General features: G+C 42.0%; 1 protein-coding gene across 1 annotated transcript; it reads left to right on the forward strand.

Annotated features, from left to right (window-relative positions):
• ERICH5 (glutamate rich 5) lies at positions 1-25,034 on the forward strand. Its single transcript, XM_040494077.1, has 3 exons — positions 1-478; positions 20,748-21,773; positions 24,205-25,034. Exons 1-3 carry the CDS (start codon positions 421-423, stop codon positions 24,315-24,317), a joined length of 1,197 nt encoding a protein of 398 aa, XP_040350011.1. The 5' UTR covers positions 1-420; the 3' UTR covers positions 24,318-25,034.
• Positions 25,035-25,116: the final 82 nt, after the last annotated feature.

A 25,116-nucleotide genomic window follows, 5' to 3' on the forward strand; every position in this document is an offset into this window, starting at 1 on the left:
ATCGCCTCCTCCCCCCTCCCCAGCTATTTAGTGATGATTCAGATGAGCCCTCCCAGTCCTTCGTTCTCTCCGGGGCATCCTCCCTATGCCTCTCTGAGTCTTTTTTCCTCTCCTCCTTGACCCCACCCTCCACCTCCTGCCAACCGGGCTCCCTGTTCCTGTCTTCTGCTTCCTCGTTCCCGCCAGCCCGGCCCCCTGGCCCCTTCCACCTCCCGGCGGCAACCTTCCCTCGCAGGTGCGCCCGGCACCCCCGCGCCCCGCTGTGCGCTTGCGCTCTGCACCCGCCAGAGCCGGGCCAGCCGCCGGAGAAGCTTCTGCGCCGCCGGTGCAGTTTGCGCGGGATCCGAGCTCCTGGCCGACGCTCGCGCCAGGCTGGGACAGGTGGCTGCGCTCACCCACAAGGCCGCCCTTCTGCCCGCGATGGGCTGCTCCAGCAGCGCCCTCAACAAGGCCGGCGACGGCAACAGGCTCCGCAGCGGTGAGCAGGGGACCCGGCTCCACCCTCGCCCGGGCCTCGGGGTCGCCTTGCTCCCTAGGGTTCCGAAAGGTGCGACCCGCCCGGCAGGGGGCGGGCTGCTCGCTGAGGACGGGAGTGGAACCCAGGGCAGAGCGCCCCTCCCTCCCGAACCCCGGAGCGCGGGTGCTGGAGCTGCGGCGTGGAGGTCCCGGTGCGCCCCAGCCGCTCGCGCTGCTGGACGCGGGAGGCCTAGGGCCGGGCCCGGGGTTATCCGCGGGGCGAGCGGGGAGGTGGCGTTAAACCCCTACCGCGCTTGGCCGGGGGTTCCCTTAAACAGATGAGTAATTTCCTGCCCTTACAAGAGGTGCTATTTAATCTCCTAAAAGTACGAACTTTCAGATCATATAAAGCTGCAAATTCCCTGGGAACCATTAGTTTCTGGTCCTAAGGAGAAACGTGATCCCCGTTTTTCTACCAAGACCTTGCCCTTCCGTCAGCATTTCAGCATCAGAGATGGTAACGGATGTGGAGAGCACAGATGGACATTCACTCCATCAAGTAGGATCCTGCACTTTTGAAGAGGTCAGATACACTTCCCCTGCCCTTCGCTTCAGTGTTTTCTTGACGAATATGCGTGCCATATAAAGTGGTCATCACCGAAATTCAACAAATATATTTTGAGCGTCTATTATGAGATAGCCAAGTGCCTGGCTAGATGCTGGAGATACAAGTGACCCTACTTTTGAGGGTCAGGGATAGAAGAGACAGGCAATAAACAAGTTAAACGAATGATTAAGATACGTTTCTGACCGTGGTAAATCCTGTGAAAAGAGTAAGCAGATTAATGAACTAGAGAATGGGTTTTATAAGCACTTCTTAGATTCTGAATGGCTGACATTTTGGATAAAGCTTCGAAGGTTAAGTAAATTCCTTCAAATTAGTTTGCAGTCATATTCAAGGCCAACTGTAGGGGAAAATTTGCACTCAAGTTCATTCTTTTCCACAGGTCTTCTTTTAGCATCTTGTGTTATTCCAATAACACAGAAATGTCTTTCTCTCTGATTTTGTAGTAGCACAGGGTTTTCGTCAATGCTGTTTCAGAGTTGAGACACCGTGTCCTAGTTAGAAGTATGTTGCGTTGAATTCATTTTCGTGGTGTGTGATAATTTATTTTTAATTTCAGTAGATAACAGAAAGCAATAAAAAGTTTAGAAATAAGCAAAGTAATTAAAGCCATGTTTAAGTGTGATTCCAAACCCTTTGTCCCTGACAATGCAAAGTGAAGAAATATCCATTCCTTGTGTACAATAGTTGCTGACCTTTCTCCTAAAGAAAAGAAAGCCTCTGTACCCCAAATATGCTCTCAAGAGGCCAGTGCAAAAAGTTAGTTAATTGATTAATTAGAGGCTAGTACAAGGAGAAATTTCTTTAATGTTTCATTTTATTTTATGAAGTCAGGTGGATTTTGCATCCTGCTCCATGATAAATCCTTGTTGGTTTCAATATGAAAAATTGAGGAAAATTGATGCTTCAGGAAAGGTACACCATATTTGTTTTTTCTCATCCCCCTCCATGGTCCCAGATATCCTAGGAGTAACATACTGATTTAAAAAAGCAGAGAACTAAATCATCATAGATTTTTTTTTTGATAAAAACATGACTGAGGGGAATGTTACTCTTAGGGAAGGGCAAAAGTATCCAATAGGGGGAAAGGGTTTTTAATCCTCTCAAAAAATAATGAACAACGTTTAAAAAAAAAAAACAAAACTTTATCACCAGTATTAATAACTGTCTACATAAGTCACACCTTTCCATTTTTTATTCATGCTTTCATCATTGTTCTAAGTTTTCACAGATGTTGTTCTGAAAGAAATATTTAAACGCCTGACAACCAGTTTCAGTGCATTGAAAATTAATTAATACGCTACATAAACTGCTCAATGCACGTATTAAATCAGTCAACAGGTGCATTTTGCTTTTGATGCCCAATCACACAATACTCTCTTGTAATTGGATACTATTGTGTGTTCATCAGCATTTCAATGCTGATCCATGATCTTGGAGGCTCAATAAATAATTCATTCCTGTTTCTACAGCTCAAAACTTCTTTAAATCCTATATATAATCCTAAGTCTGTGGGTATGAGCTTTTAGATGAAAAAATCCAAGTTTATTAAATGTCCTGTATATGCATTTACTCACTGTACCCCTGGTGCCTAACAATATTTGGCGCATAGTTGTTGAATGGATTACTTCATTTAATCTTTAAGACAATACTATGACTAAGTATTATGATCATCTCCATTTCACACATAAGGAGCCCTGTGACCTTGGGCAAATTATCTACTCTTAAAAGTCAGAGCTGGGCTTTGAATTCAGGTACTCTGATTCCAGAGCTTGACTTCTTTCTCTTTAAACCACCTGTGATAACTAGATTTAAATCTGATTTATTTTATTTTTTTATGTTTTTTAATGTTTATTTATTTTTGAGAGAGAGAGAGATAGAGACAGACAGCATGTGAGCAGGGAAGGGGCAGAGAGAGAGGGAGACACAGAATCCAAAGCAGGCTCCAGGCTCCTAGCTGTCCTCACAGAGCCTGAAATGGGGCTTGAACTCACCAACAGTGAGATCATGACCTGACGGAAGTCAGATACTTAACTGACTGACCCACCCGGGCACCCCGATTTAAATCTGATTTAAATTTCAGATCACTCTGGATCCCCATTAGAGGTGTGTTCATCCACTATGCAAACAACAAAAGAAATACAATAAAATGTAATAGAGCATTATAATTTAATAAATTTAATAATATAATCACAATATTATAATCCCTAAATAAGATATGTATTGTAATATATTATACAGATGTGATATATAACTTATAAATTTATTGGATATTAATATATAATATACATATTTTAATACATATTTGTTTACCCCTAGATAAGTTAGTAAAATATGAAGCTTATATATATTACTTCCAACTATAAACTATAAATATTTGGGGGACATTCATTTAACCCTAGAGTTTTTTTTTAATGTTTATTTATTTATTTGAGAGAGAGAGAGAGCAGGGAAGGGGCAGAGAGAGAGGGAGGAAGAGAGAATCCCAAGCAGGCTCCATACTGCCAGTGCAGAGCCCAATGTGGGGCTCAAACCCATGAACCATGAGATCATGACCTGAGCTGAACCCAAGAGCTGGACTCAGTCAATAGACTGAGCCACCCAGGTGCCCCTAACCTTAGATGTACATAGATGTAGAGAAACTACCAGCGTCCTCCCATAGAGGTACAGATAATCTTCCTATCACACCAGAGATTCTTTAAATTTACAGTACCAACCTTTAAAAAAAATTTTTTTAATGTTTATTTACTTTTTGAGAGAGAGAGAAGGCATGCGGGAGGAGCAGACAGGGGGAGACAGAGGATCCAAAGTGGGTTCTGCGTTGACAGCAAATAGCCAGACGTAGCGCTTGAACTCATGAACCAGGAGATCATGACCTGTGCCAAAGTCGGATGCTTAATCGACTGAGCCAACCAGGCACCCATCACAATATCAACCTTAAAACCCTATGGGTTGATGTTAAAATATACGAACTAGCCTGTAAACTGGATTTGTGTTGACAGTTCTGCCCAACTTAATTTTCTGTAACTGGCTTAAGAACTGTTGTACATGATGCAGTATTAGCCTACAAGCAAAAGAATCATTAAATAATGGGTTGGAGTAGGTTACCTCTGAGATCTCTTATAGCTCTAAAATCCTATAGCATTAAAATATGAAGCTGTTTATTTTCTGGGCTTAAGTTTAAATCAGATTGCAGCTACTTGGTTAGGTTGCTGTTAGGCTGAATAGGAAAATCCATTCTACCGATCACACAGATGCATTTGTTCTGACCCACCAGACACCAGATGACTGACTAGGGAAAGAGGTGTGGAGGGATCAGGACAAAGGTGGATAGTCAACTAACTACCCAGTGCTACTCAAAGTGTAGAGCAGGGCCTGGCACATGGTACACACAGATTTTTACTCAATGCCTTAAAATGTGCAAGGAAAGCGGCTTTTCTTTCCAGAAGGACTATTAGACAGATTGAGTGGAATTTCTTATGTTTGTGGAAGCAAATTCTAATTATTAGGGCAATATTCTGTTCACAATTGCTGTTCTTTTCAGAGCCCCGAGGATCTGATGGAATCTGAACACAAAGGTTTTGTTGATTTTACAGACTAATGGACCCACAGGTGTCTAGGTCTTTGTATCCGAACCTTCCTCCCTGCCAGCCTTCTGTGTACATGCACAATTATTGCTTTTCTCTTTCCTAATATAAATCACCACCCATTTCTGGCAGACTTTCTTCCTGAGATCTTACAGCTTAAGCACCAGCATTGACAAAGTAAATAGATGGTAATTATTGACAAATTCATTGCTAGGTTAATGTGTACATTTTCACTGACAGCTATAATCATTTGTTTATTCTCACCTGAACTCTTGCTAGCTGCTTGGAGTCCATGTTACCTAGGCAATAGAATGAGGCTTGAATTTCATGCTGTTATGTGAATTGTTCTTTGTTCTGTGGAGATACCTTCAGCCTTCAACCAATATTTTCACATAGTGACATTTCAGTCCTAAGCAGACATTTTTTCTTTGTAATTGAAGAATAAACATCAAGATTAAAACTCGTTAAAAAAATTTTTTTTAATGTTTATTTTTGAGAGAGAGAGAGAGAGACAGAGTGTGAGTGGGCAAGGGGTAGAAAGAGAGGGAAGACACAGAATCCGAAGCAGGCTCCAGGCTCCGAGCTGTCAGCACAGAGCCGGAAGCGTGGCTCGAACTCACGAACCGTGAGATCATGACCTGAGCTGAAGTCAGACGCTTAACCAACTGAGCCACCCAGGTGCCCCAAAACTCATTTTAATGGACTTTCCTTGCATGCAGATGTTATATAAATGGGGTTTCTTTCTTGAAAATACTAGAAGTAGGAACCAAGTCTTGTATGTCTTTGTGTCCCCTCTAGAGCCTGGCACACAGAGGATGTTTGGCAAGTTTTTGTGGTAGGGTGGTTATTACATACAGCTAATTAAAATGGAACATAAGAATTGCATACGTGGGGGCGCCTGGGTGGCTCAAAAGATTGGGCGTCCAGGCCTAGATTTTGGCTCAGGTCTGGATCTCACAGTTTATGGGTTCAAGCCCCATGTCAGGCTCTGCGCTGGCAGTGCAGAGCCTCCTTGGGATTCCCTGTCTCTCTCTGCTCTGCTCTTTCTCTCTCAAAAATAAATAAACTTTTTAACAAAGAGCGAATTGCTTGAGTGGTTCAAAAATTTGCAAACGGTTGAAAAATGCATGCTGTGAAAAGTGTACCTCCGGTCCTGTTTGCACCAGCTACTTAGTTCCAATCACACCCATGGGTAAATACTTTTATTAGGTGTTTTTTTTTTTAATTTTTCTAAAGTTTCCTTATACATTGTAAATATTGTTTCCCTCTCTCATCTTCATTATAAAATGTATTATACCCACCATTCTTCACCTTGTTCTTTTCACCTAGCAAGACGGACATCTTTCTATCTTGATATATAGAGAACGTCTTTCTCCTTTTTTATCCTTGCTTAATAATCCATCGTGTGATTTGTTTAACCAGTCCCCTATTGATAGGCATTTGGTTTGCTTCCAATTTTTTCTAGTGCAAACAAGGCTGCAATGAATTCCTTTATATATGCATCATTTTGAATGTGTTCAAGCACAGCTGTAGAACAATTTCCCAGAAGTGGCATTATTGGATTAAAGGGTATGTGCATTTATGATTTTGATGGATATCTGCCTAAATGCCTTCCATAAGACTTGTACCAGTTTACACTCTCCTCAACAGTATAGTACTCTCTCTCTCTCTCTGCCCCTCCCTTGCTCACACACACACACACACACACACACACACACACACACACCGTCTCTCAAAAATAAATAAACATTTAAAGAAAACTAAAAAATAAAAGGGGCGCCTGGGTGGCTTAGTCGGTTGAGCCTCCAATTTCGGCTCAGGTCATGATCTGGCTGTTCATGAGTCTGAGCCCTACATCGGGCTCTGTGCTGACATCTCAGAGCCTGGAGCCCGCTTTGGATTCTGTGTCTCCTTCTCTGTCTCTGCCCCTCCCCTGCTCACACTCTTCTCTGTCTCTCTCTCTCAAAGATAACATTACAAAAAAACAAAAAATTTTTGAAACATTTCAGTAAGTTTCTTATAAAATTGAAGGACTTTCAAGATTAGTGCAGCCACATCAAAACATGGGTGTGGAGAAGTCAGGAGACAAGGCAGGAGCTCCACTTGGTTCCAGATACTTTGGACTGTGATCTCATTTAATCTCCACAAGAGCCTTCTGAAGCAAACATCTGTATCACCAAATGCAGCTAGGCAACTACAGCTTCATGAGGATAAATAGCTTGTCCGAGATCTCAGAGCTAGCAAGTGATAGGGCTGAAGCCCAGTGTGTGTGACTCAGAAGCCGCTACTCTTTTCACAGTCCAGTTCCATCTGGAGTCTAGTCCACTTCTGCGATAACTCATTGTATGGCCTTCCCTGTAGGAAAAACACAATCCATATTTGTTTGGTGGGTGGATGGGAGAATAGATGGATTGACAGAGATGGGGACTCAGGGGAATGAGAAGTCCTATTTAGAAAAGCACAGGGATTTCAACAACAGCCAAATGATGGAAAGAACCCAAATGTCCATCAACTGATGAATAGATAAAGAAGATGTGGTTTGTAGATACAATGGAATCCTGCTCAGCAATGAGAAAGAATTAAATCTTGCCATTTGCAACAATGTGGATGGAACTGGAGGGTATTATGCGAAGTGAAATAAGCCAGTCAGAGAAAGACAGATATCATATGTTTTCACTCCTATGTGGATCTTGAGAAACTGAACAGAAGACGTTGGGAAAAGGGAAAGGAAAAAATAGTTTCAAACAGAGAGGGAGGCAAACCATAAGAGACTCTTAAATACAGAGAACAACTGAGGGTTGATGGCAGGGGTGGGGGAGAAGGGAAAATGGGTGATGGGCATTGAGGGGGGCACTTGCTAGGATGAGCACTGGCTGTTGTGTGTAAGCAATGAATCATGGGAATCTACTCTCAAAGCCAAGGGCACACTGTATACGCTGTATGGTTAGCTAACTTGACAGTAAATGATTTAAAAAATAAAAAAGAGGCAGAGGGAGAGTAGGAATCAGGACCCAGGTAATAACAGAAACTGGAAGGAAACATTGGTTGAGGTGGGCTTGGGAAGAGAATAGGTTGTGAAGAGGGTCTCCTAATCAGGCAGGAGAAGGTCAACACAAGAAAACAAAGCTTTATTGTGTTCTTTTAAATCATGTTCCTGTAAGGTTGCCACATGTCCCAGGTATTATCCACAGTTTCACCTCTGTGTTAATGTTTTATAACATCAAGTTTAAAATAAAAACCTAACACTTGTGGGGGGTTACTGAAAGGCTCACCAAAACTGATAAAAGCATCAAACTTGGCCAGGCCTCAAAAGCTGGTGTGTTTAACTGCATGTAGTTCTAGGTAATTTTTTAAAGCAAAATACCAGAATATAGCTCTCCAGGTGAGTGTTAATGTCTGGGAAGTATCAAAATGACCTCAGAAGCTTCTTTACAGGGGTGCCTAGGTGGCTCAGTCAGTTAACCGTCCAACTTCAGCTCAGGTCATGATCTTGCAGTTTATGGGTTCAAGCCCTGTATCAGGCTCTGTGCTGACAGCTCAGAGCCTGGAGCCTGCTTCGGATTCTGTGTCTCCCTCTCTTTCTGCCCCTCCCCCACTCACTCATTTTCTCTCTCTCTCTCTCAAAAATAAATAAACGTTAAAAACAAAAAGAAGCTTCTTTACGTTCCCAGGGATGTTGCTGTTGTTCACGTTCTTTGAACCCCTCCTTGGGAGTTTACATCAGGTTCTGGAGTTCATTCTTTTGTATATATTCAAGGGTGTCAGAGGTTTGCCCTTTAAGGATTAACATTGAAAAGAAAAACCACATTGTGTTAAACAGCTAAACACCCATGGGAATTACTTTATGAAGGTAAACGAAATAGGCCAGGCGATGCCAGTGTGCTCAGAAACAAGGAGTGGTCATTGGAAAAAGGCAAGGAAAAGAAAGGGCAGCCTGTGTTGTAGGGGCAACTTGAGCTGACATCACTTTCTTCCCCATGGAAGGGCCCAAGGATCTGTGGGTCCCCAGGATAACTGGGCTGGGCTGTGGTGACTGGGTGGCTGGAGTCCCACACCTAGGAGGGATGACCCTCTTTTCTCAAGACTACATACTCAGCAGTTCCTTATGGCTGCTCCTCTGTCCTGGCTTCTCTAATGAGACAAAAGAACTCAAAACCCAATAACATGTTCTTCATTCACACTGAACACTGCTTAACATTCAAATCTGTATGGCTCTGAAAACTTGCTTGAGATGAGCACATTATGTCAGGCTAGTTTAGATAAATGGAGTGTCCAAATGTACATTAAGTAGAAAAGTCAAGATGCAAGAAGATCAAGAAGCATCCGTAGACAGCAAAATGGCACCCTTGCCCTATCGATCTACTGTAGGGTCACCAAAAGTCACATTTCATTTATAAACAATGTACTCTGTAGCCATGACACTGTAGAACACTGTAGAACATGACAAAGCAGACATCAAAATAGCACCAATTAATACCATCCAAGGTAGATATAAAATGAACATGACCTCATAAGCCAAAGATGGAAATGACTCATGTTCAAGAGGCCACTCAACAAGCCTTCTCTATGACCTGAACCCCTGGCCCTTCCTGGCTTCTTTGTAGCTGTTCCTTTTGCCTCGCCCCTAGGTCCCCCCTTTCCCAGACCCCCCTCTCTCAGTGATGGACCTGTCTCCTCTCCACTAAAAGAAGTGTCCTTGACATCCACTTCCTTGGATGTAGCATCAAACCAAGGTTTTTTTGTTTTTTTGTTTGTTTGTTTTTGACTATCAATTAATAGTCTGTTCCCCTCATCAGGATTTTCCCGTGTGGTGACAATACTTTCTCAAGCCTGTAATATATTTTTCCTTACACTGAGTGAAAATGTTGTCTTCAGAGGCTTGCCTTTAAAACTTCCTCTTAAACGGTCCCTGCAAGATGAGAACATTCCACGCTTTGCAGACAGCCCTGATTGATCTGTCGTTGTTACGTTCTCAGCCTTGCCCACCTAAATGCTCCTCTAGTTGTGTTGATGGTGACAGAAATATATTTGTCCCTGTGTTGCATGTATCAGAGCCCCCCAGCCTGTGAGAATGAGTTTCAGTGTGCCAGCATTTCTCCCAGCCCTTAAGGCAGCTGGGCAGGGAGGGACCTTGCTGTTATTGATAGTGATAAGGAACTCTTTCTCCTTTTCCCTTTAGTTGATTTTGGGGAGGGGGGCTATTCTTACCGTTTCCATTTTCCTAAGACTGATAGGAACCACATAGTTTCTTTTGGCTAATTTCCTTTCCCTTTGCAGTGGAGTAGTAGCCTCTATAGACTAGATGGTTATGAGAGGATTTGAACGTGTGAGTGTGTTTGTGTGTGTGTGTGTAAATTTCAACATATGGGAGACAGTATAGAGTGCTGATTAAGAATGTGGGTCTGGAGTTAGACTGGCTTCAAATCCTGGTTCATGATAACTTATTAGTGGTATAACGTTGAGCCACTCAATCTACTTGTGCCTCAGTGACTTCATCTGTAAAACGGAATTAACAATAGTACCTATTTCATAGACTTGTTCTAAGGAATAAAATCAGTTAATACATACAAATCACTTAGAGGTAGCCTAAATAGTGCTTAGAATAGGGATTGACAAACTTGCCTGCTGGCCAAATCCAGCCCACCACTTGTTTTCATAAATGAAGTTTTATAGGAACACAATTATGTCTATTCATTTACATGTCATTTGACTGCTTTCTTACCATGGTGACAGAGTTGAGTAGTTGCAATAATGACCCCAAACCAGCAAAGCTGAAAACATTTACTGTCTGTCCCTTTACAGAAAAAAAAATTGCTGACCCCCACCTAGAATATTGCCTAGTAAGTCCTCAATAAAAATTGCCTGTCATTAACATCAATTTTAGTAAATCTCAATTTTTTTTGTATTGCTTTTCCAAGATCAAGTTTTGTTTTTTTCCTCAAGATCAAGTTCTAAATCCTGGAGTTTGTTGATTTCCTGACATTTTCATTTTGGTAAATTTGTAAAAGGAAAGGAACTGTTAAAAATATTAAGTTAGTAATAAGGGCACCTGGGTGGCTCAGTTGGTTAAGTGTACGACTTCAGTTCAGGTCATGATCTCACAGTTTGTGGGTTCGAGCCCTGTGTCAGGCTCTGTGCTGACAGCTCAGAGCCTGGAGCCTGCTTCAGATTCTCCCTCTCTCTCTGCCCCTCCTCGGCTCATTCTCTATCTCTTTCTCTCTTTCAAAAATAAATAAGCATTTGAAAAAATCTTTAAAAAATTGTCTTTAAAAAAACTATTAAGTTAGTAGTAGCACAAGTGGTACAAAAATAGCAAAAAATCATAAAAGTGGAATGGGAATGATCCAAGTTTATGAAACGGTTTTTCTAAAGCTATCAGATGTTATATTGCTAGGTTACATGCTCTTGTACTTTTGCTGCTATATTAAAAAAAAAAACTTTTATTTTAGAAAAGTTTTAGATTTACAGAAAATTCATGAAAGTAGTGCAGAGAGTTCTCATAGACCCCATACCCACTTTCCCTCATTACTAACATCTTGCATGAGTAGGGCAGGCTTGTCACAATGAATGAACCAATGCTGATACATTATTATTTTAAAAAATTGTTTTAAGGTTTTTATTTATTTTTGAGACAGAGAAACAGAGCATGAGTGGGGGAGGGGCAAAGAGAGAGAGAGAGAGAGAGAGACAGAATTCCATGAGATGAGACAAAACCATGAGATGGTGACCTGAGCTGAAGTTGGACACTTAACCGACTGAGTCACCCAGGCGCCCCGCTGATACATTATTATTTACCAAAGTCCATGCTTTATTCAGATTTCCTCAGTTTTTCTCTAATGTCCTATTTCTGTTCTAGAGTCCCATTCAGGATTCCACACTACAGTTAGTTGTTGTGTTTCCTTAGGCCCCTCTTGACTATTACAGTTTTTCAGACTTGTTTTCGATGACCTTGACAGTTTTGAGTACTGGTCAGGTATTTTGTAGACCATCCCTCAATTGGGATTTATCTGTTGCTTTTCTTATGATGCTCCTAGGCTTGTGGGTTTTGGGAGGAAGACCACAGAGGTAAAGTGCCCTTCACATCACATCATATCAAGGGTACAAGTTCTCAGTGTGACTTATTACTGCCTCGTAAGCTTTTCTAAGATTCTGAAGCTTGAAGAAGGGCGAACGTAGATTTTTGTTTTATACTCTAGTCTTACTGAAATCTTATAGTTAAAAATTTTTTTAATTTTTTTTTAATGTTTATTTATCTTTGAGAGAGAGAAAGGGAGAGAGCAGGGGAGGAGCAGGAAGAGAGACACAGAATCTGAAGCAGTATCCATCCAGACTCTGAGTTGTCAGCACAGAGCCTGACCTGGGGCTCGAATCCATGAACTGTGAGATCATGACCTGGGCTGAAGTCGGATGCTTAACCGACTTACCTTGTGGAGTTTTTAGGAAGATTGAGTGAGATAATCCACAAAAAGCTCTAGGCAAAATGCCTCAATAAACATCAGCCACAAGGCCTGTTCAGGTTGGTGAAGTGTCGCAACTTATGCCTATTAGAGACATGATCTTCACTTTCTCCCTCCTCGTCCTTGCTCATTGAGATGCCTTTGATTTCGTAGACTCGATTTCTGCCCAAATGTTGGATCCCCGTGTGCCAGTAATGACCATCAGTCAATGAAGCTGTCTTTTTTTTTTTTAATTTTTTTTCCAACGTTTATTTATTTTTGGGACAGAGAGAGACAGAGCATGAACGGGCGAGGGGCAGAGAGAGAGGGAGACACAGAATCGGAAACAGGCTCCAGGCTCTGAGCCATCAGCCCAGAGCCCGACGCGGGGCTCGAACTCACGGACCGCGAGATCGTGACCTGGCTGAAGTCGGACGCTTAACCGACTGCGCCACCCAGGCGCCCCGAAGCTGTCTTTTTTTAGTGGTGAATACTGTTGATAATTTCAAAAGTGATGTTTTCTGCAACAGCTTCTTTGAAGTAAGAGTCTATCTTCTAGGAGTCTAAAAGAAATAAAATGAAATTGGAAAATCTTTTCTGAAGGAGGTAACTATTTGTCATTACTTGGCTCTGTAGCTTTTAGATATCAGCCTTCCCCCTCTTCAGGCCCTACATCTCCATGTATGCTCATCAAGTGTTCCAGAAGTGTCTCTCCAACTACATGTTCTTGTTTCTTTATAGTTAAATTTCCACATTAGGTTTACCTTCATATTTTATCAAATTTACTTTGTGATGGTCAAAACTAAGTTTAAATGTATCAAACCAGGTAGTTCTATTAAAAAAGACGGCTTGTTCAGGGTGCCTGGTGGCTCAGTCAGTTAAGCATCGGACTTTAGCTCAGGTCACGATCTCACTGTTCATGGGTTCGAGCCCTGCATCAGGCTGTGTTGACAAATCCTCTGTCTCCCTCTCCCTCTGTCCCTCTGTTGCTCACGTGCTCTCTCTCTCTCTCTCTCTCTCAAAAATAAATAAACATTAAAAAAAAAAAAAGAAGCTTCATGGGTGCCTGGGTGGGGCTCAGTTGGTTAGGCATCCAACTCTTGATTTTGGCTCAGGTCATGATCTCATGGTTCGTGAGTTTGAGCCCCACGTTGGGCTCTGCACTGACAGCGCTGAGCCTGCTTGGGATTCTCTCTGCCCCTTCCCTGCCCATGCTCTTTCTCTCAATATAAATAAATAAATAAATAAATAAATAAATAAATAACATTTAAAAAATTATTTAAAAAAATATGGCTTTTCCAATTTTTATTTACAGTCTCTAGGATTTTTTTTGCCTGATGGTTTCACGCTTCAGTTACATGGGGTATTGCTTAAGTTCATCTCTCTTCAACATGAATGCCCTGCCAACATCTACTGACTGACAGAACGTGCCCTTGGGGCTTAGCATTTGTGCCACGGCCCGCGAGGAAAGTGTTTTTACATACTTTCGTGAAGGAAGAGCACAGACACATCTAGAATAGCTCCACTAGTAGCTCCACAAATGTTTGTTGGATAAATGATAGGATGAAAGTGAGGAGAAAACAAAGAAAATGGGAAAGAAGATGAGTAGACTCTTCCCTTGGGGCTGACTCATGTGGCATCTGGGTTCCCAAAGCCCAAAAGCTGCAGGAACCTAGAAATGGTGGCAGCAAGGGAAAATACCAGGGAACCCCCCCCCCCGACCCCCACTATTCTCATTGATTCTCTAGAAAACCCAGCAGACAAACCAGTGAGGTCTCTGGGATGTCTGATGGGTCATAGCCATGGGATAGGAAATATTGACCTCAAGTTTTTCTCCTCGCTGGGTAGAAACTTTTCATTTCTGATTAGGGTAATGAACGGAGTTGAAAAGCTTCCATTGTAATGTGAATTTCAGGTATGTTAGCTCTAGTTCTAATCCCTTCTGTAATGTTGCCTAGTATTTAACTTCTTTGTGTGCCTATCACAACGGTGCTTACAACCAGGGTTCTGTTAGTTCAGCTGTCACAACAAATTTGTGCATGGATCAATTTACAACAGAATCAAGAGAGATAATGAGCACCAAAGGATTAGGCCCAGAGCAGTGTATGATTTGATAAAATGTAGGGTTCAGAAAACAGACACATCTTTAAACAACTTTGGATGTGGAAACAATGCATCTCTCCACAATATTTATTATATAGTAATACAGATTAGGCACAGAATGTCTTCTGTGTGTGGACCAAAAAATCTCACTGCTTCAAGTTAGAGTGTTAGAAGAAATGATGTAGTACCTTCTTCTACCTCAAGGAGGTATATCTGGGATTCACAAAACCACGCAGACAGAGCATGTGGAGATTCTTGGGTGAGAGGTAAGGCATAGGTACCAAGTCGTACTTAGTGAGGGAGGTAGCCATTATTTGAATCTCCATGCAGACAGTAAACTTTTTTTTTTTTTTCTGACAATAAACTTAAGGATGGCAGGGACCAGATCTTCCTTGTCAACCGCTGTAAACTGCTCAGCTCAGAAGAGGCATATTAGGCACTCGAATACTTGAATTCAGTGAAAAAGTGAAATCAAAGCCAACAAACAGAATGAAAGAGATTTATTTATAAAAAGCTGCCGGTGGACTTTATTAATGCCAGTCAAGTCCTGCCTGACATTATGAATACTATCACACTATTGATCAATAACCACATTAAAAATTTTTTTTAATGTTTTTATCTTATTTTTGAGACAGAGAGAGACAGAGCATGAGCAGGGGAGGGGCAGAGAGGGAGACACAGAATCCAAAGCAGGCTCCAGGCTCTGAGCTCTCAGCACAGAGCCTGACACAGGGCTTGAACTCATGACCTGAGCTGAAGTCGGAGGCCCAACTGACTTGAGCCACCCAGACACCCCAATCAGTAATCACATTTTAAAACTTACATGACGACCCAATTCTGTAGGTCAACATTGGCAGTTTTATAGTGTTTAGGGGACTATTTATCCAAGCTCTTTAATGTTGACGTTCATTCTTTCTGTTGCTCAGTTAGCTGTAATTCATTTGACAGGGGCCACCACTAGACCACACAGGACCTTTGTGAAATTAGAAAAAGATGCCCTCTCCGCCCCTGACACATGCAGCCTTGCAGCCTGCAGGTGCACAGAGGCTGGAGTTAAGCTCTCTCTCTCTCTCTCTCTCTTTCTCTCCCTCTCAGCAGAATGCCCTCTGCAGTGAGAAACCCGCACCTGCGTAGCTGTATGCTGCTCCCCCCAGTTTATTGAGTACCTTCTCACATCACACACCGTATTGGGGAATACGCAAATTATCACCTCAGTTAATTCTCCAAAGAGGCCTGAAAGGCAGCTCTCATATTCCCATTTTACAGATAAGGAAACTGAGGTCTAGAGAGGTTAGGAGCTTGTCTAGATTGCACAGTTGAATAAACGGTGAAATCAAGATTCACGTCCAACATCAGAACAGTCTGGATTGCACTGTTCCAGCTGAAGAGGAGGAAGGTCAAACAGATCCAAAAATCCTACTTCCCTCAGCGGCTGGGGATAAAAACATTCTGAAGGATATGCAGTCTGGTGCCTGAGAGGAAGTGTTTGTGGCAACTTGTAGACTTCATTGCTGTATTCTCTGAGAGGCGGTTTGAAATTACCATTTATTTTCCAACCTTTTCAGTTTTTTACTTCGATCTCTTTTTTTCTGAATAAGCTTAGAGAAAGGTACCAATACTAGAATGAATGAAATTACCTTACGTGTCTGTTTGCCCACCACAATGTCTTCCTTTCTAGGGCCATCAAGTGAGGTATGATACCGGTGACAGCTAGCATGGACTGTCACTCAGTGGTGCCGGTCACTGTGCCAGTGCTTTCCACTAGCAATGTGATGCATGGAGTCCTCACAACGACTCTGCCGATACTGTTCCCATTTTACAGGTGGTGAAACTGAGGCACAAAAAAGGCTTAATCAGGCTAGTGAGTACAGGAATCAGGACTCGAACCCCCCACATTATGGGTGTTGTCTTCAAGGTCATACGATCTCTGCCCTGCCTTTCAGAACAGATTGTGCTTTTCTCTCACATAGGAAAAGAGAACTTTGGGGCTATTAGGTAAGAACTATTACCTCCAGGGGCACCTGGGTGGCTCATTTGGTTAAGCGTCCAACTTCACCTCAGGTCATGATCTCACAGTTCATGGGTTCAAGCCCCATGTCAGGCTCTGTGCTGACAGGTCAGAGCCTGGAGCCTGCTTTGGATTCTGACTGTCTCTCTCCCTCTCTCTGCCCCTCCCTTATTCTCTCTCTCTCTCTCTCAAAAATAAGTAAATAAACATTAAAAAACAAAGGAGAAATTTAAAAAAAAGAACTATTACCTCCAAAATACATTCCTTTCAAAATCCAAGCAGAATGCAGTTAATTAATATAAATACAAAATGAATGTGGTGTCACTAAACTTTTCTCTTTTATTTATTTATTTTTTTTGGTGATTATTTAATTTATTTTTGATTTTTTTCCTCCTCAAGTTTTTATTTAAATTCCAGTTAGTTAACACAGAGTGCAATATTATAGTTTCAGGTGTAGAACTGAGTGATTCATCACTTTCATACAACACCCAGTGCTCATCACAAAACTGCTCTCCTTAGTACCCATCACCCATCTAGCCCATCCCCCATCCACCTCCCTTCCAGTAATCCTCAGTTTTGTTCTCTATAGTTAAGATTTGGTGATTAAAAAAAAAAAAAAAAAGTTTTGGTGATCATTTTATTTATTTATTTGTAAAAGTTTATTGACTTATTTTGCGAGAGAGAGAGAACAGGGGAGGGGCAGATAGAGAATCACAAGCAGGCTCTGTGCTGCCAGCATGGAGCCTGATGCAGAGCTCGAACTCACGAACCGCGAGATCATGACCTGAACCAAAACCAAGAGTCAGATGGCTTAACCGACTGAGCCACCCAGGTGCCCCAAGATTTGGTGATCATTTTTAAGACGTTTTATCTCCTTTGAGCTACCTTAGAAAAATATTAGAGACAGTGACATTCTTCTGTAATATTTCCCAGTTTGGCTGACTATTTTCAGGTTATATTATAAAAATATTATATGTCAAGGGCATTTGCCTACTTCAAGTATATCAATAAGATTAGGAAAAGTACCTAAGAATGAAAATTGATACTGTGATCATGGGCATAAATGTTCTAGTTATGGCAAAAATTGATAGAACACTTGAGTATTTGTGACACTATTCATGGAAAATAACTTTTTATAAAACTTTTGTTTTTGGAGAAGAAAACTTGACTTAGTCTGATAGCATAATATGTTTTTCAAAATATAGAATTGAGTGACTTTGGTTTGGGTGTGTTGACACATTCCCCCCCCCCCGTGGCTTTCTGTTCTAGAAGAATGATGCCTTTAGAATGCACCCACAGCTGGCACAGTTGGATGAAAGTCGTTCATGTCGTTTAACTGACAGTACTAATCACCGTAATAACTATTTTACCAGAAAATATAATTTGGCAGACATCTGTGATTAGTATACTAACACATTTCCTTGTTAATTTCTTTAGACAACCCTCACCAGAACATCCTTCGTGTGATCTGAATGAATCGTCCTGTCATAATGAATTATTTTGTAGGCCTGAGAAACCACTTTTATTAAGTTGCCTTAAGTGCTATTAATTTGAAAACCTTCTTCATGATGAAGCCTGAGGGAGAGGCGAAGGATAGCCCTTCTCCCTATTCTGACATATGATCCCTGGGGGGCCCACAGCCAGGGCCCTGAATCTCCCCACATCCTTCCCAAACTCTGCTTCTCCAAGCCTCAGCTTGAATTACTCTCCACCCAGGGCTTCCCACCCAGCCCCAGAGGCCGGGTGGGAAATGATTTAGTGTGAACACATGTATTAAGAAGAGAAACAATTGGCAGTGAGTTGAATTAATGACAACACATAAACTAAGGAAGTGAAGACAATGACAATTATTATTTCAGGGAAATACAAAAAGAAATTTACGCAAAGTAAGAGCTTACTGTTTGGCTCAGTTCTTCCTAGCAGACATACTCATTCTATGGACATGCACTTGAATGTTGATTTACCCAAATTACAACATGATTACTATGTTAAATGATTGCTAATATATAGTTGGTGAATTGAAAGGAAATGTTAGTGTGTAATGGGAGAGGGTGTGGTGATAGAGGTAGGAGGAGAAGGAACCGAAGCCTTTATTTTCCGTAGTGGGAGTTCACTGAAAAGCCCAAACTGAAAAATCATGAAGTAGCAATTTGCTTAGAGATATAGAAGAAAAATATCCCTTCAGACAGCTAAAAGAATTAAAATATTTGCCCCTAGGGAAGGGGAAATGGGAGAGGAGATCTGAGTATTAGTTGTGCATTTTACATTAGATAAGCGATATTCAGTATAAATGTATGCATATGTAACTGGGGTGAGGAGTAACTTAGGGAAAAAATATTAAAACAATTTTTTTTACATTTATTTATGTTTGAGAGACAGAGAGAGACAGAGCACAAGTGGGGCAGGGGCAGAGAAAGAATGAGACAGAGTCTGAAACAGGCTCCAGGCTCTGAGCTCTCGGCACAGACCAGACATGGGGCTCGAACCCACAAATCGTGAGATCGTGACCTGAGCTGAAGTTGATGTTGAACCAGCAGAGCCACCCACGTGCCCCAGGGAAAAAATATTTAAAAAGAGAAGAAAAGAAAAACAATCTTTGGGGGGGAAAAAGGGTAGAAGTATATCACCTAGAGGTCCATTTTAACATGTTGGTTTATTTTCTCTCAGTGTTTTCACCATCTATTTGTGATTTACTTTTTCTTCCTCCCCCTTTCCCTTCCAATCATTGACATTACTATACTCATACTATATGTGAAATTGGTAGCTAACTTACTGAGCACTTAAGTGCACGCAAGACCTTGTGCCAATACACATTTTATATGCATCATTTCGTTTGATTAACCCAACTGTGCGTGCCAATATTTTAACTTATTATATCATATATATATTTTTTAAGTTTTATATATTTATTTTGAGAGAAACAGAGATAGTGTGAGAAGGGGAGGGGCAGAGAGAGAGAGAGGGAGAGAGAGAATCCAAGCAGGCTCCATGCTGTCAGCGCTGAGCCAGACGTGGGGCTCGAACCCACGAAACCACGAGATCATGACCTGAGGTGAAACCAACAATTGGATGCTCAACTGACTGACCCACCCAGGTGCCCCATAAATATTTTCTTATATTAACATATTGTCTTCATAACCATCTTTTTTCATGGTGCAGTAGTATTCCATCCAGCAGAATATTTATCTTTTCCCCAACTTATTAGACTTTTAAGTTGTTTTTTAATTTTTGCTATTGTGAAGAATACTGAGATGATATATATATATATCAAAAAATATATATTTTCCTGACATTTGTGCTTTTAGAATAAATTTCCAGAAGGAGGATTACTGGGTCAAAGAGTATAATCAATCATGTTGCCAAGTTGCTTAGCTGTCTAGGGCACTTTTGTGTTCCTCCTTTAATGTTGATGCCTCGTGCAGCCTTGATGTGGGGGGAGAGAGAGATTCACTGCCATTTTACAGATGTGACAATTAGGAGCTAAGTCCCCAAGGTCACACAGCTGGGCGAAGAGCCAGAATTACAATGCATGGTTCCCAACTCTTTCTTGATTTCTGCCCCCCAGATGAAATGAAACGCAGGTTGAACTGTCCCTGCCACTTTCCTTCCCAGACATCTTGATCTTTACCGAGTGGAGCTTCTCCGTCATGGGGCCCTTTCCTTCCACTGAGGCCCATTCTGCTTTGGGAAAAAGTAAGACCTCTGTAGCAGCCCGACACCACACACTGAAATCTTCTACTAAGGCTAAGGGTGAGAAGGAGAAAGAACATGAGAAAAAGCAAAGTGAAATGTGCTTATTGAGAATATGGGAAGGTGTCTAAGGAGCAAACAAGAAAATATTGTAGTTTTGGAGGACGTGTTAGAGCTGAACACAGTAAAGAAGTTTGACTTGGGGAATGTTTAGGTCATGGTATGGCCTCTCTTTACTCAACTATACACAGGACTCTCTCTCTCTCTGTCTTTTAAGTTTGTTTATTTTGTGTGTGTGGGGGGGGAGAACGGCGGGGGTGGGTGGGAGAGAATCCAAAGCAGGCTCCACACTGTCAGTGCAGAGCCAAATGCAGGACTCAGTCTCACGCACTCGGAGACCATGACCTGAGCAGAAATCAAGAGTCGGACTCTTCAAGAGTCGGACGCTTAACCCCTAGAGCTACCCAGGCGCCCTACCACCGGACTCTCTTAAATCTACTTCTTTTTTTTTATGTTTATTTATTTTTGAGAGAGAGAGAGAGAGAGACAGAGCACGAGCAGGGGAGGGTCAGAGAGCGAGGGAGACACAGAATCTGAAGCAGGCTCCAGGCTCTGAGCTGTCAGCACAGAGCCCAACGTGGGGCTCAAACTCATGAATGGTGAGATCATGACCTGAGCCGAAGTGGGATGCTTAACCGACTGAGCCACCCCGGCGCCCCTTAAATCTACTACTTGATTGTGATATATTTTCTGAGGATAGAAACTAACCAAAAATTTGTATTTTTTTCTTTTTCAAGTGAATATTCAAAAAGTAACTTTGCATATCTATTTTTCAACCATAGAAGAAAGCGAGTCCTGCTTTGCCCAACCCAAACCACATACTCCGGGAAAAGAATCATCGACTCTTTACGGCAAGGTACAAAAGGAAAGTCCTCCTCCATTAGAGAAGCTCAAGATTTCAGCAGCATCTACAGCTAATGGTGTTAAATCCCTCCGGGAACAGCCCCTGGCAGACGATACTACAGACCCACCAGGACCTACAGAAGACGCTCAGCCTTTAGAAGGACCCAGGGAATCTGAGCCACTTCAGCCGCATGTCAAAGATGATACTCCCGGAGCAGGAGAGAAGAATGACACGGAAGCAGTGACAGAGGCTCAGTCTTTAAAAGGAAATGCTGAGACTGAATCTGCAGGAAGAGATACGAAGTATCAGCCGTCGAGGATCACAGGAGAGAGGGACTCTCCTGGAGCAGTGGAAGGTACTGAGAATCCACAAACTGCCAGAGAGATGAAACCTCTAGGAACAGAGGAGGAAGTTCCTCCTCTGGAAGCAGCTAGAGAGCCACAACCTCAAGAAGCAATGGGAAAGTGTGAACAGACCCAGCTCCCAAAAACAGTTCCCAAGGAGAATGAATCTCCAGAAGGATTGGAAGGGGGTCAGTTTGTGGAAATGGCTGGAGAGCAGAAACTTCAAGAAACATTGGGAAAAGATGAGCAATCCCAACTTCTAGAAACAATTCCCAAAGAGAGTGAATCTCCAGAAACATTGGAAGGAAGCCAGTTTGTGGAAACAGCTGGAGAGCGGCAACTTCAAGAAACAGTGATAAAAGATGAGCAATCCCAACTTCTAGAAACAATTTCCAAAGAGAATGAAACACCAGAAGTATTGGAGGAAAGTCAGTTTGTGGAAACAGCTGTAAACAATGATTTGCTCCATAAAACTCCTGAAGGTCTAGGAAACATGGAGCAGATTCAACCTGAAGGGATAGTTGGAAGCATGGAGCATCCAGTGGGAATTCTAGAAACAGGAGCTAATATGGAAACGGTCAGGAAAATTCACACTAATGAAGAGGACCAACACATTGAAGGTAAAAGTGATGTTGTCCGAAATTCAGGGTTGTTTAGATGTGCTACATAAGAGATCATCCCTGGGGATCTCTATTTCAGGGGTTTGAACTTCATTTTACCCAAACCAAAAAGACTTCCATACCTGAAAAACAAGCTCTTAGCTTTCTAGCAAAAATTTTCTAAACCATAGTCTGTGTCTGAAATTTTTAACCTGGAGTTTCATTGTTGAATACACTTGGATGTTGAAGGCAACATGTTAAAATTTCTGAGTTTTTCCGAGTTCACTTTTCATCAGGCCCCATGGAGGGTACGAGGATTCAAAGTAAAGATGAATAGGTGGTTAGTGGGGGAATTAAGCTTCTAATGAAAGAGTACCCACAAAATGGATCTTAGACTATAGTTTTCATCTTTGCCAATCTTATCCTTAGAAAATTACGGTCAGTCTGCTTGTGTCCTCATATAGTCCTCTTGTCTTTCTGGGAAGACTGGAGAAAATGTATTGTCTTGGTAAAATGTGTTTTTAAAATGTACCTCACCAGCATAAAACAAAGGGTATCCATACTGTTCTTTATTAGAATTATAATTTAAAAATAACATTTCTTCTGGGACATGATTTACATTTTGGTAAATTTTAGCTTCATACTACAGTATAATTAAATAAAGCACACGTCTGTCTGTTTCTTGATTCATTTATTACCCCAGCAGTTTTTGAGTGCTAATCATATGCCAAGTTCTAGGGGTACAGGAGATAGGCACTGTCCTCACGGTGCTCATAGGCTAGCGGGAAGAAGGCAGAATGGAAACAAGTTACCACAATCTATGGAGGTAAGTGCTTTAATGAAGGTGTAGAAAAGTGCTCCAGGGAAAACAGGGGAGATGTACTTGTTGCACTAGGGTTAGCAAACTCAAGTTGTTAGGGCCTAGGATAATGACCGTGAGTGAAGCGAGGGGCACATGTTATGGCATGGGGAGCCCTGGGGACCGTGGTGAACAGGAGCACTGTCCTAGCAAAAGAGGCACCACTTCTTGGCTCCATCCATGAGCATGGGGGTCAGTGTGGCCCATTCTGATTTCTTAGGGAGACAGATTTGTATCTACAACATCCAGACCTTTATTTGCAATCTTTTTTTTTTTTTATCTCTCTTTTTTTAATGTTTGTTTTTGAGAGAGAGAGAAAAAGAGACAGAGTGCCAGCAAGGGAGGGGCAGAGAGAGAGAGGGAGACACAGAATCCGAAGCAGGCTCCAGGCTCTAAGCTGTCAGCACAGAGCCCGACATGGGGCTCGAACTCATGAACCATAACATCATGACCTGAGCCAAAGTTAGATGCTTACCCGACTGAGCCACCTAAATGTTTGCAGTCTTTAAATGTTTAACAATTGTTTTCTTTATTTTTTTTTATTTTTTATTTAAAAAAAAATTTTTTTTCAACATTTATTTATTTTTGGGACAGAGAGAGACAGAGCATGAACGGGGGAGGGGCAGAGAGAGAGGGAGACACAGAATCGGAAACAGGCTCCAGGCTCTGAGCCATCAGCCCAGAGCCTGACGCGGGGCTCGAACTCATGGACCGCGAGATCGTGACCTGGCTGAAGTCGGACGCTTAACCGACTGCGCCACCCAGGCGCCCCAACAATTGTTTTCTTTAAACACCATAATGGCCCTAGGTTTCTGGGCATGCCTAGACCACCTTTTCATTTAGATATAAATGGAACGTTTTTAAAACACTTTTTAAAAATGTTTATTTTTATTTGAGAGAGAGTGAGAACATGCACACAGAGGGGAAGAGAGAGAGAGAGACAGAGACAGAGACAGAATCTGAAGCAGGCTCCAGGCTCTAAGCTGTCAGCACAGAGCCTGATGTGGGGCTCCGACTCATGAGCCATTGAGATCATGACCTGAGCCGAAGTTGGACGCTTAACCAACTGAGCTACCCAGGCGCCCCTAAATGGAACTTTTTATTTATAGTATGTTCTGCTGTCATTTCTTGGGTAATTCTGTAGCCTGATTTTATGTAGGAGGATGCCAAGATAGGAGATGTTAAGTGACATCAGCCATTCAGAGGATCTGAGAGAATCAGGGCAATTTCCTTTCCTTTTTTTTTTCTTTTTTCAAGGGTTACATTTTTAAAGATGTTTTATTTATGTTTGAGAGAGAGAGAGAGAGAGAGAGCAAGGGAGGGGCAGAGAGAGAGGGAGACACCGAATCTGAAGTAGGCTCCAGGCTCAGAGCTGTCAGCACAGAGCCCGACGCGGGGCTCGAACTCATGAACTGTGAGATCATGACCTGAGCTGAAGGTGCCCCAGGGCAGTTGCCTTTCTAGATACCATCAGAGAAATTTACTAATTTGACCTAAAGAGCAGAAACTGCCCCACTGGAAGTCAGCTGTGAGGTGCTTTATTGTCAATGATAAATGAGAGTATCTTAATATCTCCTTTGGTTACTTTTCCAGGTGAGACAGGAGAAAAAGTTGAAACAGAGACGGAGGATGAGAAAGTAAGTGAAGGGACTGGAACAAAAGAAGAAGAAACAGGGGAAGCTGTGGACGTTTCAGCAGCCATGTAGATGGATGTGGTAGCAGAAGGATGAATAGGCACAGGTGTTGTGATAGAAAATGTAGTGAAGTGTGTGACTTCGGATCTGATTGTGTCTATAAATGTCTATGTGTTTTATACAAGGAGTATGGTTATCATGTTCTTGATTACATTGTTCCATAAAACTGCTAAGCTGTACACAGTTTTCTCAGGCACTTAGAATAGTTATACATTTAGAACTACAGTAGCCACGGCCAGTAAGGACTAGGGTATAGGATCACTGAAGAGTGTGAGGGTGTTTTCTTCACTGTGGCAACACGTCCATTCAGTTCAGAAAATGACACCCTGAAAAGAAAGTATAAACCTTAGGTGTAGGTGGCTGGAGAAAGGAGTTAAATTTTAGGGAGCATATGATAATCAAGTAACACAGTTATAATTACAACGGGATAAGAATGAACAACATCAGGGCAAACTATATCTAGTGGGTTTTTTTTTTTTTTATTTCGGTTTTTTTTTTTTTTTTCTGTTGAAGAATTTAAAGCTGGTAGGAACCTACTCACCTTAAGTCTGTCTACTACCATAGACTCTTATTTATGTCGAAGGAGTGCAGTCTCTGGTGCTGTTGCAAGATCAGGCATTTCCACACTGAAAGGCTACACGTTTTTCCAGGTGCCATTTTAAATCAGTTGTTGATTTTACACTTATGTGAAGGGTTTCATTGGTGTTATCCTTTTAACTGACATTAAAGGCGTTTTAAACTTACTGACTTTTAAACGTATTTCAGAGACAACAGACAGCAAGAATTAAAACCTAGATTTGCTGCCTATGTG

The sequence above is a fragment of the Herpailurus yagouaroundi genome, unplaced genomic scaffold (assembly GCF_014898765.1).
Source record: "Herpailurus yagouaroundi ecotype Mexico unplaced genomic scaffold, PumYag 186, whole genome shotgun sequence".
In the NCBI taxonomy this organism is placed as follows: domain Eukaryota; kingdom Metazoa; phylum Chordata; class Mammalia; order Carnivora; family Felidae; genus Herpailurus; species Herpailurus yagouaroundi.

Coding starts and splice junctions, on each gene's coding strand:
- ERICH5 (XM_040494077.1), top strand. CDS start 421: ATGGGCTGCTCCAGCAGCGCCCTCAACAAGGCCGGCGACGGCAACAGG. Junction 479..20,747: donor CGGCAACAGGCTCCGCAGCG/GTGAGCAGGGGA, acceptor TTTCAACCATAG/AAGAAAGCGAGTCCTGCTTT. Junction 21,774..24,204: donor AGAGGACCAACACATTGAAG/GTAAAAGTGATG, acceptor TTACTTTTCCAG/GTGAGACAGGAGAAAAAGTT.